We start from the raw sequence: 17,593 nt of genomic DNA on the forward strand, positions 1-17,593 counted from the left end.
TTCGGTGTACAATGAAGTAGACTATATAAGCGTTAAGTGGTTAAGGAATGACTTCATGTACTGTACAGTGGGCTGGTCCTTATGGGTTGCTTTGTTATTATGACACTTATTACAACTAAACTACTTGTGAATTTGACACAAAATCATATTATTTTCATTATCTTAGAAGCTTCCCATAGAACGGATTAATAATCAATCAGATTCTATGATTAGAACGACATCCTTAGCAACATGAACAGAGGCAGAAACAACAGACTGCAGAATGCCTTTTCTGACCATTCTCTACGGAGTGTTCAACAAAGCCTAGTCTTCTAATCAGACAATATTGTTGCATTGCATTACATTATGTAACGTTCCCTGATGATGCACATGCAGTCTTTCATCAAAGGCTCAACAGATTATTTGCATTTGTGACCCTGGAGTTTCTACAGTATTTGACAGAATGTAATTAATATTTAATGCATGAATTCATAATTCCCACTTCATCCTTCAACCACTTTTTGAACAACTGTCTTCTGTTTATAGCAGTGGTGGGGAAAAAAAGTAAAGTATCAATACTGCAATATAGAAATACTCTGTTACAAGTAAATGTCCGGAATTCAAAATGTACTTGAGTAAAAGTACAAAAGTATTGGCATCATCAACATATACTTAAAGTACCAAAAGTAAAACTACTCATTTTGCAGAATGTCCCATTTCAAGTTTTCAAATAAATATATTTTGAAAATTGCAGATCTACAAGCTCACAATGCGTCGCATCCACCGCTGCCTGAATATCATAGAGTCAAGATGCCATTGCATTTGCACAGGCCTGGTATCTGCTGTTTAGGGTACAGCTTGCTCCTGTGACACAAGCAGTTCCTCTCTTATCTTTGTAATACATAACTAGGCTCTCTCCCTGATTTCCCCAGAGAACCATACTGTAGCACCACCCAGAATGTGTAATGTACCTCATGAACTCATGCATTAAACTTCTATCTTATGACGTACGTATAAAGTGTCCCTGACTCTGTTTCCCTCAACAATTAGGGAGGGAAGTAGTGAATTGTTTCTTTATAAACCCATGTGACAGAGGGGGAGGAGGGTGGATTGGAAGTGGATTGAAGCCTGTTCCGAAATATTGCCAAGGACTATTCATGGACTGAGGGAAACATTCTTTCCTGGGTCACGTTTCAAAGGTACAGTACGGTTGTTTTAAACATATTATTACATACTGTCAATGAAATGCATTACCAAATAATTAATCAGAGACAATTGGTGGAAAGTTACATACAGTACATATACTGTATAGCACCTTGTTTGTTGTCATGCTTATGTGTATTGGTATTTAATGCTTCAAGTTTAAAATAAAGATGTGGGTGCAGTAACATTGTGCTATATTAAAAGGTAGGGTTAGTGTTTACTTTGGTTAAAATAAGTGTTAAATAGCTCTATATTCTGATAGTACTCATTGCTATAGAGTGTTTGTTCAGTAAAAGGAGTCTCCATGTCTCTCCAGCTCTTTATTAAACAGAAAATGTATTTTCAGTGCTCTCTCCTGATTGGCTTAAAATCTTAAAATGTGTCACCTACCTGAAAATGTACTTTATTCTGTTTACTAAAGAGCTGGAGAGACCCCTGTGACCAAACAAACGCTCTGTAGCAATGTAGCACTTAAGACTATAGTCTAAAGTGTATACAATTTTAAACTATGTGATCTATCTTTGTTTTGCAGACCAGAGCAGCCATCCATGAATAAAGAGCCTGTATTGACATGAGAACATGGAACGTATCACACAGCCTTCACATAAGGAACCTCAAGTTCGCTCAGGTCTCTGCAGAGCCATGTGCTTCTGTACTGGAGACATGCATGAGTATGGACAATGGATGCAACGTAAGTGATCATCTATTTATTCCACTGTTTAACTACAGTGTGTTCAATTCACAAATATGTCTCCTATAGGACTGGTATTTAACCACTTAATTTAGATTCAAATAACAAAAGTTTTGTTTTAGTTCAGATTATTCAGAATTTTTATTTCAAATACTACTCCAATATTATTGCAGATTTTGATTTAACCACTTACAACCTGGTGTCCCTACGGCCATGTCATTATAAGAGGGAATTGTAAAGAAAAGAGAAAAAGAAAAAAAAGGGGGGGAATAATTGTCAAACAAATTCAGAATTTTCAAAGATAGTGTATAAGAGTATTAAAAAAGTGATTATTTTTAAATCTTATAGTCATTTCACCTACAGTGACAATAAACCTTCATAAGTTAACTATCATTGACACAGATATGTATTTATCCATTTAACCCATTAAGACCGGGAACGCATCTGTCATTTTAGATGTCATCATTGGCTATTCAAAAATAGCAGCTCATACTGAGCTTATAGATCTGCTATTTTCGAAAAATCATGAACATTTTTTGCAAATCTTTGAATATGTATATTTTTAAAGCAATCTTCTTCATCATCTTTGGCCGCGGACCCCCAATATTTTGTTCCCCCGAGAATATATATTCAAATATTTGCCCAAATGTTAAAGATTTTTCAAAAATAGCAAATCTACAAGTTCATAGCGCGGCACTCTTGCTTGCGCTATGAGCTTGTAGATCTACTATTTTTGAATAGCCAAAGTATAAAATATGGATAAAGTGGTTACACGGATGCGTTCCCGGTTGGAATTGGGTTATTGATAAGCTGACACCAGCACATGGTGCATCATTCCTCTCCAGGACAGTCTGTGGTGCTCCAGCTCGTGGACTGTGTGTTTCGGGGCGTGGCTCAGGTCATGTTCGTCAACAACCCTGTCAGTGGGTTCCTCATCACAGTGGGCCTGTTTCTGCAGAACCCCTGGTGGGGTCTGAACGGCCTGCTGGGGACCCTGGTCTCTACCATGTCTGCTGTAGTGCTGCTAGGACACGACAGGTAACCGTCGTGTCGTGTTTTACTTCTACTCCACTACATCTCAGAGGCAAATATTGTACTTTTACTCCACTACAATTATTTGAAAACTTTAGTTACTAGTTACTTTGTAGATTTTGATTATTATTACAAAACATGCATTACCCACTTCAGCCCTATATACATTTTGGCCATTTGAAAATAGCCAATCTACAAGCTCACAATGCGTCACATCGCGACGCATTGTGAGCTTGTAGATCTGCTATTTTCAAAAGTTTTTTATGCATTTTATACATTTGAAAACTTTGTGAAATGAGACATTCTGCATAATGAGTACTTTCTACTTTTGGTACTTTAAGTACATTTTGATACCAATACTTTTGTACTATTACTCAAGTACATTTTGAATTCCGGACTTTTACTTGTAACAGAGTATTTCTACATTGCAGTATTGATAATTTTACTTAAGTACAAATTTGAGTACTTTTTCCACCACTGCATCTTTTTCCACCACTGCATCTACAATGAGCATTAGTGAGGAGTCGGACCATCTAACATACTGACTATTTCTGTTGTATCGACTCAGGGGGGCCATACAGGCTGGTCTATACGGCTACAATGGAACCCTGGTTGGAATGCTGATGGCCGTTTTCTCTGCCAAGGGAGATTGGTACTGGTGGCTTTTACTGCCCAATATGTTCATGTCCATGTTATGGTAAGTATACTGTACGCTCTTCAGGTGTTCATCAGCTATCTGTTATTGTGTGTTGAGTGATGATATGCAAAAAAAGAAGAAGAAAATCGTCCAGTCAACAGATCAAGGTCAAGGTTCACTTTGTCCCGGAGTATAAGAAAAAAAAAAATTATACAGAATATAATATTCAGAGTTACTACAGGGGGTCCTCCAAATCTTTGTGTGTAATAGGAGGGGGGTTCTGAGGGGAATGAGAAACATATAGCCAACAAATAGCAGATCTACAAGCACACAACGAGGCGTTGTGTGCTTGTAGATCGGCAATTTTTTTATTTTTGTAGAGGGAAATAAGATCTTATTTAATTTAATCTGCAACACAATTCTACACAATATGGGTGGGGGGTCCCTGCTTCATCTCTCTCACAGCTAAGGGGTCCTTGGGCTGAAAAACTTTGAACACCCCTGATATACAGGATATAAAACTTCTTAAATCATATTTTATACTTAACCATACGACGGTGCCGAGTGTAGCAGCTATTTTATTTTGCTATTTCTTCTGTCATTTTTGGAAATTCTTTGCCTATAGAGCATCGCAGTTCCCGCCCACTTCCTGGTTTTTCCTGGTGCCGGAAGGAAAAACTCAATGCATTTTTCCCATTGACATTTCCAAAAATATTTATATCAATTAATTTAAGCCTAGAATCAAGCCATCCAGGGTCCTGGTGAATCATGACCATAAAACGTTTTTTTCTGTGATTTTTTTTATTTTATATTTAATTATATGATATACTATATTTAATAAATACCCTTTGTTTTGCCGTTTAAAAAACAAAATCAAACGTTTTATGGTCATGATTCACCAGGACCCTGGATGGCTTGATTCTAGGCTTAAATTAATTGATATAAATATTTTTGGAAATGTCAATGGGAAAAATGCATTGAGTATTTTGCGGTGGAACCCGGAAGGGGCGGGAACTGCGATGCTCTATATGCCCAACAGGGACGCCAGGTTGAAAGTGGACTCAGAAGAGTTAAAGGAGTAGTTCACCACAAAAAAAAATACTTATTTTCTGTCTATTACACACCCCATGAAGCCTTGAATTCATGGAGATTATTATTATTTTTTTTTAATGACACGCCTACTGAGTCTCCTACTGACCGAGTTGACCCGGTCATCAAATGAATGGCTTAGGAATGTGACAAAAAGGCTTCATGGGGCGTGTAATTAATAGAAAAGAAGTAATTTCTTTGGGTGAACTACTCCTTTAAGGCTGAGAGTAAACAATAATGTGTGTAGATACACATCTACATCTTTGTTCTCAATACAGCTTGATCCCCCACCACGACACAGACAAACAAACACAGTCCAGTCTCTTAATTTCATTGCAACAAAGCACAATGGTTTGTTTTCCCACACCAATCACTAATCCATATCCTGTTTCCTGTGTTTGTGTGTGTTTTTGCAGTCCGGTGGTCTCCAGCGCCTTGTCCTCAATCAGCAGCAAATGGGACGTCCCGGTGTTCACCCTGCCCTTCAACATTCTGCTGTGTCTTCATCTAGCGGCCACAGGACACGACCATCCCTACTTTCCCGGGGTAATAGCTGTTATTATAGTCATATATATACGCATGCTCGCTCACTCACAAACGCACGACGTGCATGCATGTATACATTCCAGTGGTGGGAAAAGTACTCGCATGTTTTACTTAAGTAAAAGTGTCAATACTGCAATGAAGAAATACTCTGTTACCACATTGAGTGCCAGGGGTTTTTTAAAACAGGGTACAGTCAGTGCCTGGATTTTGAACCATTTTTGAACCTTTTTCAAGTAGTCACAAAATATTTTCAGTGATCACCGTCCTCACGGTGATCCCCTCATTACACACATAGAGGTCTCGTACAATCGGGGGGGGGAAATTCAAAACATTCGGTAATCCGTTCCATAGTTGCAGCCAGTTGAAAATAGTCAAAAATAGTCAAAAATACATAGTAAAAAAAAAAAGTACACAGGAGCCGAGATACAGGCTTTTGAAGTCATAAGTTAACCAGGAAGTGGATTAAAGTCTAAATCTTCGAAAAATGATATCTCCTGGTGCTGTGAAGGAAAATAAAATAAAAATAAAATAAACTCGTTTGGATCATGAAAAACGGTCCGGACCGTTTTTGGCACTCAATGTGTTACAAGTAAAAGTTAGGTATTCAAAATTTACTTGAGTAAAAGTTCAAAAGTATTGGTATCAAAATGTACTTAAAGTACCAAAAGTAGAAAGTACTCATTATGCAGAGTGTCCCATTTCAAGTTTTCAAATGTATAAACATCTTTTGAAAATAGCAGATCTACAAGCTCACAATGCGTCGCGATGCGACGCATTGTGAGCTTGTAGATCGGCTATTTTCAAATGGCCGAAAGATATACAGGGCTGAAGTGGTTAATGTATGTTTTGTGATAATAATCTAAATCTGCAGAGTAACTAGTAGGCCTAACTAAGGCTGTCAAATAATTGCAGTGGAGTAAACGTACAATATTTGCCTCTGAGATGTTGGGGAGTAGAAGTAAAAGTGTTGCAAATGGGAAATACTGCAGTAAAGTAAAAATTCCTCAAAAGTGTACTTAAGTACAGTACTTAAGTAAATGTTCTTAGTTACGTTACACCACTGATGCATACATGGTTCTGTATATGGCATTGCGTGAACACACAAAATGAAATGCTTCCACTATGTTATGTATATGTTGAAGAATATTGAATTCAATTTAGATTTTTTCCCCTTTTTTTAATACCATCTCCAATGAAGTCTTGAAAAGTTTGTTAAAAACCAATGTGATTATGTCAGTCAGGTAGTAACATTACTCTTAAATGCCATCAGGGCCTGGGCGGTTCTTCGAATCCCGATCCCGACGACCTTTTCTGTATTTCACTCCCCATCTCTCTCCCCATTCCTGTCAGTCTACTGTCCTATCTATAAAGACATAAAAGGCCCCCAAAAAATTATTAAAAAAAATAAATGCCATCAGATACACAGACAAAATTACAGTAAACAGATTGTGTTCAAATATGAACACAAATTCAAATATGAACACAAATCCACACTTGCACATGCACACGCACGCACGTACGCACATGCACTTAACTCATACAGTATGTGATTTTTCCAGCCTTTCATCACAAAGTCGCCCCCGCAGCTTCACAACAGCACCATGGAACGACTTGATGTCTCTCAGGTATGTGTGACAGAAATGCCATCAGTCCATCTCAATTAACCCCGAGATAACATCTCTCACTTCAAATAAAGACAAAGACTTCTATAATACCAAAGAGGTTTGACAAAGAGGGGCAAAAGGAGTGGACCAAGTACACGAGCCAGGAGAGTGGTTAAAATAAGTTATGGATTGCAAGCTTTAAACACTGGGAAATGTATTGAATTGAATTAACCCATTAAGACCGGGAAAGCATCTGTCATTTTAGATTCTAACCACTTTAACTATTATTTTATACTTTAGCTATTTTTGAAAAATCATGAAAAATTTTGCAAATATTTGAATATATATATTTTTTGTAACATTTGTAACTCAAATCTTTGCTTCTGGGGGTCCCTGGAACGAAATATTTTGAGATGGGGGTCCGCATACATACAATACATATAATTTTGGGGGTCCTTTGTGCGTTTGCAGCTGTTCCTGGCAGTGCCAGTAGGGGTCAGTCAGGTGTACGGATGTGACAACCCCTGGTCTGCAGGTGTGTTTCTCCTGGCTCTACTGATCTCCTCACCAACCATCTGCCTTCATGCCCTGCTGGGCTCTGCTGTTGGAGTATTATCTGGTAACAAACAATCCTCATGTGGTTTTGCTTCATTCATACTCCAAATATGTCTAATACGTCTGCAAAGCTGTGATAGCAGGTTCATTTATACCATCCAGGGTAAGATGCACTATCATGGCTTAACACTTAACACTATTGCATACTTTGATTATATTTTTGATTTTTTTTTTTTAACATCTCCCTTATATGCTCAAAATAGGTATGCAGGGTTGAAATTGGTCAAATTGTGAATGTCAGGTCTTCCTTTTGTGGGGGATTTTCTGTAAATCCCAAAAGGACTTTTTTTCTATCAGTTAGTCACCCCATGGAGACTTGAATCCATATTTGTTTTGTTTTTGTCGCATTCCTATGCCAATAATTTGATGACCGGAAGTGGTCCTCAAATTTCCACCCCTGACTGCATTATGGCTGTATAGCAGACGTTTCTAGAAGGAGGAACATTCAGTAGTACGGAGTTGTAGTGTGAGCTTGTGTTACATCATGTTAGTGTGTATAAATAAAAAGGGTTCAGAGTCACGAGTAGATATACAAGTGTGATAATTGTAGGCTCCAGCTATAGGACATAATAACAGGTTCACACACCAACTCTCTGCTACTGACTCACAGAACGTGTTCCTCCTTCTGGAAACTTCTAAACACATTTCAAAAAAATGCTTTCTAATACCCTTTATATAAACACTTAAATCATATGCAAGGTTAAAGAGATAGTTCACCCCTTTTTTCTATCGATTAGTCACCCCATGGAGACTTGAATTCATGGATATTGTTTTTGTTTTTGTCGCATTCCTAAGACAATAAAAAGATGTGATGACCGGCAGTGGTTCCGGTAGGAGACAAAAAAGAGTCTCCTTTGTGTCTCCTACCGGAGCCGCTGCCCACTGGTTCGCTGGTCATCAAATTATTGGTTTATGAATGAGACAAAAACAAAACAATATCCATGAATTCAAGTCTCCATGGGGTGACTAATCAATAGAAAAAAAGTCATTTGGGGGGTGAACTATCCCTTTAACAATGAACAGTATTTCATACTTTGTTGAATGACAGTATTGTGTTATTTTTTTAAAATGTTGAAATCGTTTTTTTTAACATCTCCGTTATATGCTCAAAATAGGAATGCAAGGTTGAAATTGGTCAAATAGAGCACCGAAGTCCTGACGTGACTCGTTCATCCCCAGGTTTGCGGAAGTAATTTCTCTATGGAGAATAACATTGGGTCATCTTAGAATCGTCTCATATAAGAATTGTGGTCCAAAAATAAACACCGCGTGTCGGCGTTATTGTCAGGGAGGAGGTTCTGTATCGTTTATGATAGTCAGTCACTTATATTTGATACAGTCTGTTTCTGGCGAAAATGTAACTAATTCGGCGGAAGTAACATTAGCGTTTTCTCACCGTCAGTTGATGCTTCATATCCATAAGAGTCAACACGCCGGGGTCATTTGTTTATTTTTGGAACACAGTTCTTATTTGACGCGATATTAAATACGTCTATGGGATTCAGAACGGGGGTGGAAAACTGCGAACCAGGTAGACAAACAAAGGATGTGTAAATGACGTCAGACTTCGGCGGTCTATTGTAAATGAACCATTGAATTTTCAATCTTTCAATCTTTAAAGGAGAATTCCGGACATTTTAAGTGTTATCTTTGATGTGTCGTTACTCACCTACCGACGTAAAGTTCCTGAGAGGCTACCGCTAACGCCGAACGATTTAACACTGGTTGCTTGTTTCTTTCCAGAACCTGGCAACTTGGTGTTGCCAGGTAGAGAAACAAGCAACCAGTGTTAAATCGTTCGGCGTTAACGGTAGCCTCTCAGGAACTTTCAGCGCATGTTTGACTATCATGAGACTCTACAATGAGTATAGTAGAGAAAAAAATAACTTTGCATCGGTTATAATAGACGAATTTCCCTAAGCCACGCGCTCCCATTATGACAACGGAGGGGGTTGAAAAAATGACGACAGGGGAATCTCTGGAAAAAAACAACGCCACTTTTTACGTCGGTAGGTGAGTAACGACACATCAAAGATAACACTTAAAATGTCCGGAATTCTCCTTTAAGCCTCTTACATTCTATTTGCACAGTATTTGAGCATTCTGAATGCATGAGGGTGTTTTGTCCTGTTGGACAACTATTTCATAGAGAATCCTACATGCTCATATTCTCTGTGTAGGTCTGGCTTTAGCTGCCTCGCATGGGGACATTTACTCAGGGCTGTGGGGATATAACAGTCCTGTCTGTGCTCATATTCTCTGTGTAGGTCTGGCTCTAGCAGCCTCTCATGGAGACATCTACTCAGGGCTGTGGGGATATAACAGTCCTGTCTGTGCTCATATGCTGTGTTTTAGGTCTGGCTCTAGCAGCCTCTCATGGAGACATCTACTCAGGGATGTGGGGATATAACAGTCCTGTCTGTGCTCATATTCTCTGTGTAGGTCTGGCTCTAGCAGCCTCTCATGGAGACATCTACTCAGGGCTGTGGGGATATAACAGCGCTCTGTCCTGTGCTGCCATCGGAGGGATGTTTTATGCTTTGACTTGGCAGGCCCACCTACTGGCTCTAACCTGTGGTAAGACTAAAGAATAATAAATATTATATTAAAAGAACATTTTACCATTGTTCAACATTATCTTCATATATGGACCTCTCTAATGCTCACTAATAGGACAGAGTCATTTCTATCTATTGTATATGCTCTGTGTCTCACTTGCAAAATATTGGGTGAACTACTCCTTTAAGGCTGAGAATCTAGAACCGGAACCAGTTCTAGAACCAGAGTTCTTTTGGTGGAAAAGGGACCACTGTAGACTGTGGATGGTTCAAAAATGTGCCTTTGACATTATCAGTGGTCATTTCAAAAAACGTTCTTTTTGGTTTATAGAGCACCGAAGTCTGACGTAATTTACGCATCCTACCTGGTTTGCGTCCCCCCCCCCCTTCTGAATTCCTATAGACGTGTTTAATATCGCGTCAAATAAGAACTGTGTTCCAAAAATAAACAAATGATCCCGGCGGTTTGACTCTTATGCATATGAAGCATCAACTGACGGTGAGAAAACGATAATGTTACTTCCGCCAAATTAGTTAAATTTTCGCCAGAAACAAACTGTATCAAATATAAGTGACTGACTATCATAAACGATACAGAACCTCCTCCCTGACAATATCGCCGAGACAGTTTGTTTATTTTTGGACCACAATTCTTATATGAGACGATTCTAAGATGACCCGATGTTATTCTCCATAGAGAAATGACTTTACGAACCAGGGGATGAACGAGTGACGTCAGGACTTCTGTACTCTATGGATGCAAGAACAAAGGCTTCTACAGCATTTTATTGTGCCAATTTTCCAGGAAAATAAAGTTTCAGTTAGCTTAGAATCCCTGCCGATGATGTCATTTGTAGGCATGTTTCTAAATTGTTCAGTAATTGTGTAATATTATAATGAGTATTGGTTGAACTGTTCCTTTAACTTGTGTACAAGCTCATGGTTTTTATTTTATTAACAAAAACAAATGTGATTCTTTACAGCGTTTTTCTGTGCTTATATGACTGCAGCTATTTCAAATCTCATGGCCACCGTAAGTTTAAAAAAAAAAAGGTTTGCTCTCATTATGCAGAATGTCTCATTTCACAACGTTTTCAAATGTATAAAATGTATACAAATCATTTGAAAATAGCAGATCTACAAGCTCACAATGAGTCGCATTGCGACGCATTGTGAGCTTGTTGATTGGCTATTTTCAAAAGGCCGAAATGTATATAAGTGGTTTTGTAATAATAATCAAAATCTACAAAGTAACTATAGTAACTAAAGTTTTCAAATAAATGCAGTCGAGTAAAAGTACAATATTTGCCTCTGAGATGTAGTGAAGTAGAAGTAAAAGTACTGAAAATTGGAAATGCTCAAGTACTGTACTGAAGTACAATTTTGAGGTATTTGTACTTTACTTAAGTAAATGTACTTAGTTACTTTCCACCACTGCTGCTCACATACCCCCCACAATGCCTCAGTCAGCACGTTCCTCCTCTTCTTCCAGGTGGGGTTACCAGCATGCACCTGGCCTTTCTGCCTGTCAACCCTCATCTTCCTCCTCCTCTCCACTGAAACGCCGGCCCTCTGCAGACTGCCTCTGTCAGTGGTCTCCTACCCTGAGAAGAACCTGAGGCACTACAGAGAACTGAGAGACTCTGAGAGGTCTAAACAAGGTCCTCCTCAGCAGATCTACTGCAGTGGTTCTCAAAGTGTCGAGGTCCCAGCAGGGGTCCTTGTTGAAGGGACTCCAGAGGTCCCCAGCAAAATGTGTTAATATAGCATCAAAAAAACAATAGAGGATGGAGACCACTAAACAATGCAAAAAAACAGCTTCAATGCCTTTCAGACAGCGACTCTCGTAGATGTATTTAATCGATTCTGACATTTTCAATTTTAGCGACCACCCCCCCAGTTTCCACTGGATTGTCAGCTCCAAAGCCCGTAGTTCTCCAGACATGTACAAATGCAAAATATAAGGTGCTTACCCTTGTGCCCCAAATGTTCACTCGCCCTACGGGTTAGTTGTGCAATGTAATAGTCCATATGTTTCAATAAATAAGTGTTTTAATCCCGTCTGTCTTTTCCCCGCTCGTTTACTTCCTGTTTACATTGAGCGTAATTCCGGAAGCGCTACGTCACTACCGCCCATTGGGAATTTCCAACAGAATCGGCCACAGACGGGATTAAAACACTTCTTTATTGAAAAATATGGACTAATGCATTGCACAACTACACCGTGGTGTTACTTAACATTAGGGGCACGCGGGTAAGCACCTTATATTCTGCATTTGTACATGTTTGGAGAAATACGGGCTTTGGAGGTGACAATGCAGTGGAATCTGGAGGGGGTGGTCGTTAAAACTCGTAGATTGAAAATGTCAGAATCGATCAAATACATGAGTCTTAATCTACGGCTAAGGAGAATGAAGATCAAACACCACATGTGCAAGTAGCAGTTGAGTTGGGCAGTTGTGTCTGTTTGCAATACATCCCAGCAATTTCATTTTGCATTGTGTAAACATTAATATGTGTTTCTTTGTTATTGAATTCTCCTTTACAGTATTACAGTGCATTTCCATGACCCAGAATAATGATGTGGACAGCAGAGGGCAGTATTGCTAAGGGAAGATAATAGTGCTGCCTTTGGTTGTATTGTAGCCCTAAATTCAACCATAACCACTATATAACTATTTAATTGACCGGAGTCCCCCAGGGGTCCATACTAGGCCCCTGTATTTTTTTCTCCCTCCACACCAAATCTCACAGCGTGTCACAATTGTCGCTGAATGTTCCCAGAAAAGGGCTCCTACGATTAATGTGGTTAAAAAGGATTCCAAACACATATTTTGAATTATGTGCTATCATATGTATATATATATATATCATCTTTAATTTTATGAGGAAACCCTGCTTATTGTTTCATTTTATGCATGCTACCAATGCTAGCAATAGCTTGGATTAACAAGCTTTTAACCTTTTTTTTTTAAATTGATTGTAAAATGACTATACCACTGTCTTTAAGGGGAGAGATCCAGAACCACATACATTCAGTTTAGCTATTCTAACTTAGAATCCCTATACAGGATTTCCATCAAAGGAGAAGAGGTTTTTGTATAACAACAAGTAACATTGTTATTTAACAACACGTCAAAACAAGGCTGACACAGTAGTATCTGTACCAGATATAAAATGACAATGACACTTAGGGTAACTAAGTATAAGGGACAGCTGGTTGTCCAGGCTGACACTGGACAATGCTAAGTTAAACACATGCCAGGCTAAAAAATGTACACAGTGGTCTAAAGTAACTAAAATACCTAACATTTTGAGGTATTTTTGTGGAGTATTTCCAATTTTCGATACTTGTACTTCTACCCCACTACATCTCTGAGGAAAATATTGTACTTTTACTTTTACTACAATTATTTGAAAACCAAAACTTACTAGTTACTTTTTAGATTTAGATTCTTAATACTAAACATACATTAACCTCTTAACGCTCTATATATATATATTTCGGCTATTTGAAAATAGCTGATCTACAAGCTCACAATGCGTCACAACGCGTTGTGAGCTTGTAGATCTGATATTTTCAAAAGATTTTTATACATTTTGAAAACTTGAAATGGGACATTCTGCATAATGAGTACATTTACTTTTGGTACTTTAAGTATATTTTGATACTTTTGTACTTTACTAAAGTAAATTCTGAATACCAGACTTATACTCGAGTGTTTCTACATTGTGGTATTGTTACTTTTACTCTGGTAAAAAATGGAGTACTTCTTCCACCACTGTGGGTTAGACACTGTACTCTATGTGTACGCATGCATGTGCGTGCATGTGCGTGCATGTGCGTGTGTGTGTTTTAACATGGAACATTGTGACAGCCACAGTGACACAGTGACATTCACAGTCACACTCGTCATGCCATCATGTGTGGGAGGCTGGAAGACGATTACTAATGCAACACAAGGCGAGAAGGAGCTTGCTAATTAAATGTGGAAGATAAATGGTTGTTTTATTTGGTGAATGGCTTTTTATGTTCCTCATATGATTCTATAGAGAACCTTTTTGTTTTGTGAAGGTTTTTCGAGGAGCCAGAAATGGTTCCTCAAAGAAGCATTTTTTGTATTGTTCTTTGAGGAACCCTCCAACCACTTAAACCCTATAGCATTGGTTCTCAAAGTGGGGCCCGGGGACCCCCAGGGGTCCTTGAGGGAGTTCCAGGGGGTCCCCAGCTAAATGATGGATAGTTAGGAACCAAATGGACACTTATGGGTCTGTAACTCAGAGAGTGTACAAATGGAACCAAATGGACTCTATGGTCCATTTGGTTCCATTTGTACACTCTCAGAGTTAAATTAACATAGATTTTACAGTATAAATTGGGGTCCCAGAAATAGAAATGCCATTAAATGGTGGTCCGTAGCTTAATGCATGTCAAACTTGGGGTCCTTGAAACTCAAATGGTGGAGAATCACTGCTAGAGCCGTAAAAATCTTCTCTCATGGGGGTCCCTAGCATATCCTTTGAAATGGGGGTCCGCGGGCTAATAAGTGTCAATTTGGGGGTCCCTGTTATGAAAAAGTTTGAGAACCACTGCCCCACAGCATCTCCATTTGGAACATGTCTTACTAGGTGAACATTGGCCCGAAAATAGATCCACAGGCTCGCGTGTGAAGAGATTTGGTTTAGAGGGAAAAGGAGCAGGCCGAGTATAGAGCCCTGGTAGACACCTATATATGAGGTCACAGTTATGCTGTGCCTGTTTTTACTGCAGCCACCACTGACTGCAGTATGGCTGTACAACAGACGTTTCTAGAAGGAGGAACATGTTCTGTGAGTCAGTAGTACAGAGTTGTAGTGTGAGCCTTGTTACATCATGTTAGTGTTTATAAATAAAAAGAGTTCAGAGTCACGAGTAGATATACAAGTGTGATAATTGTAGGCTTCAGCGAGGACACAATAACAGGTTCACACACCAACTCTCTGCTACTGACTCACAGAACGTGTTCCTCCTTCTGGAAACTTCTAAACACATTTCTATAAAATGCTCTCTATACCCGTTATATAAACACTTAAATCATATGAAGCTTACTTCCACATGATCTGATTTCATGACAGAGTAAAGGCGGTGGGGGTCTTAAGGGGTCCTTGGCCTGCTGTAGTAGATAAAAGGTGAACTTTTCACTTCCCACAGCCTGGGTTGGTTAACAGGACAGTGTGACCTTTAGGTGTGACCTTTAGGACCCTGGAGAGGTGTTGTCATGTGGCATGATGAAAGATGATGTCAGTGTCACATCCACTGTGACTCACCTGACACCTCAACAGTGTTGCCATATTCTGCGAGAGAAATAAGCAACCAGGGCTATATGAAAACAAGCCCTAAAGAAGCCAGCGACTATAGGCCACATTAATCCTATATGTGCATCCTGTTTCTAAAACGTTGTCGATATTTAGTATGAGTTATTGGTTGATACATTGATTCTTGTACCACACCTCCTCAAGTCCATCTGTGATTATTACCAAGATGTTTTACTGTACCAATTCTTAATAATTAAATATTGAAATATTACAGAATCCCAATCAATTATAATGTAAACATTACAAATGTAATAACAAATTCTAAACAACTTGTTATCAGGTAACAACTACATATTCTTGTAACTCATGTCTTGCATTACCAACGCTGGCCAAATCAATCAACTACATGGCAGAAAACACAAGCATCACACATCCCACTATATCCACTACATGCCTAGCCTCGATCTCCAGGCTTTTATTGTTTAGTGTTGCTAAAAAATAAAAGCCTGGCCCAGCGCGTCGGTGTACTCGGTATGAGGAAGTGTTTCACTTCCCAACCAACCAGAGTGCAGTGGGCGTCGCTCGTAATGTTGTGTTAACGGGGCGGGGGTTGACGGACAGATCGGTGAACCAATGGGATCAGCCGCAATCTCTCGCCGGCTCTTTACACCCGCCCCTCTATACACGAAATCAGGAGCGTTGGGGCAGTCTACTACATGCCTGACCTCGGAAAAAAACGCCTCCCACAGACATACAGGGACTGACCTGTTTCACACTGTTGCCAGTCTATACTTGACATCTATGTCCTACCTTCTTGTTACTTATCTCATCATCAGGTGGTTTCTCAGTAAATTCACACCTTTCTTCTGACTGGAAACAAACATTCGTCACTGCATGTGCTTCTGAAATGGGAAACTCCACACAAACCACAGTAAATGCAACTTCGCGCCACAGAGGGCAGATCTCCGCCAGGCCTAATCAGGTCTGTGTAATGTTGCTTATCCACAGCATAGTATATCAGCTCTAGCCTGCTTTTGTGATTTAGGCCCAAACTAATTAGCAGCATGTGACATTGGCAGGGGTGATGTGTGCCACTGCATCAGCTCAAAACACATGTATGGTGTTGGACGCAAGCGTGTGTGGTAAAAATTACCGGGGTAAGGGCGCTCAGGTGGCGCAGTAGTGGTAAGGTCCACCACGGAGGTTGTGGGTTCGAAACCACCGTGGTGCAACCGGTTTTGTCGGGCATCTATGTGAACACAATTGGTCCGTGTTTGGGGGAGGGAAGCCAGGCGGGGAGGGTGATATTGGTCATTGCATGTACTCCTATGGGCTGGGGCGGCACCTGTCAGCCAATGTCATTTTGACTATGCATGCACCTCATGGTAACCTAAGTATTCAATCAATCAATCAATCAATCAATCAAAAAAAGTTGTGATCAGCATCAGTTAGACCCCCTGCTGAAAATATTTTGTGCCAAGGACCACCAAGGACCCCCATACAAGACTTGTTGCTAGAATGTTTCAAAACATATTCAAGAATCTTGGAAAATAGCAGATCTGCTATTTTCAAATAGCCGATGTGTACAGTATATAGGGGTTAAAGTGGTTTAACTGATTTTTATGCTATATTAACACATTTTGCTCAAGGACCCCTGGGGGTCCCCAGACCCCACTTTGAGAACCACTGAATTAGATGATCAGCCAAGTACACACAAGACAACATAAGACAAGACAAGACAAGACAAGACAAGACAAGACAAGACAATATAATATAATATAATATAATATAATATAATATAATATAATATAATATAATATAATATAATATAAATATAAGACATACACACAGGATGAATTCATCTCAGTACAGCATGATGCTCTGTTGTAGTAAACAACCTTCACACACAACAAACACATTGAAATAAAACACATTACAAATCAGTGTTGTCAGGCAGAAACCTTGCATCTCCATATTTCAACATTGTTTTTTTTCGCATAAAACAAGTGAATATAGCTGATTTACAAGCTCACATGTTGCATCGTTGCGCGCTTGTAGAGCTGCTATTTTTGCAATAAAATATATACTTTGAAAGTGAACGTGTTTAAATCTGTCTGTTGGTTTTATAAATATTTAACCAATGCCGACCACTTCAGTTTGTAGATCGGCTATTTTCTCTACTTTTGTGCAACACTCTTGTATGATAAAGTAGGCCATTCATTTACAAAAGATCAAATAAAATACAGCCGATCTACAAGTTTAACATGTTTATTATAAAACATAACTTCAACTTTCAATAACAACTATGGTTAATGTAGATATATTTTTATTAAAATGGATACAT

The 17,593-nt window shown here is 39.2% G+C and overlaps 1 protein-coding gene across 1 annotated transcript; it reads left to right on the forward strand.

Annotated features, from left to right (window-relative positions):
- The first annotated feature begins 1,136 nt into the window (after window positions 1-1,136).
- Window positions 1,137-13,409, forward strand: LOC308078501 (urea transporter 1-like). Its single transcript, XM_080419689.1, has 10 exons — window positions 1,137-1,178; window positions 1,715-1,873; window positions 2,719-2,911; window positions 3,474-3,602; window positions 5,048-5,177; window positions 6,737-6,802; window positions 7,253-7,400; window positions 9,839-9,973; window positions 10,938-10,987; window positions 11,447-13,409. Exons 2-10 carry the CDS (start codon window positions 1,762-1,764, stop codon window positions 11,714-11,716), a joined length of 1,233 nt encoding a protein of 410 aa, XP_080275815.1. The 5' UTR covers window positions 1,137-1,178; window positions 1,715-1,761; the 3' UTR covers window positions 11,717-13,409.
- Window positions 13,410-17,593: the final 4,184 nt, after the last annotated feature.

This window comes from Gymnoscopelus braueri (genome assembly GCF_963280865.1).
Source record: "Gymnoscopelus braueri genome assembly, chromosome: 22".
NCBI classification, from domain to species: Eukaryota; Metazoa; Chordata; class Actinopteri; order Myctophiformes; family Myctophidae; genus Gymnoscopelus; species Gymnoscopelus braueri.

What these genes read in the sequence shown, in the direction of transcription:
- LOC308078501 (XM_080419689.1), top strand. Translation starts at nt 1,762, where the DNA reads ATGGAACGTATCACACAGCCTTCACATAAGGAACCTCAAGTTCGCTCA. An exon ending in AACGACTTGATGTCTCTCAG is followed by an intron (nt 6,803 to 7,252) that starts GTATGTGTGACA and finishes GTGCGTTTGCAG; the next exon opens with CTGTTCCTGGCAGTGCCAGT. An exon ending in TGCTGTTGGAGTATTATCTG is followed by an intron (nt 7,401 to 9,838) that starts GTAACAAACAAT and finishes TTCTCTGTGTAG; the next exon opens with GTCTGGCTCTAGCAGCCTCT.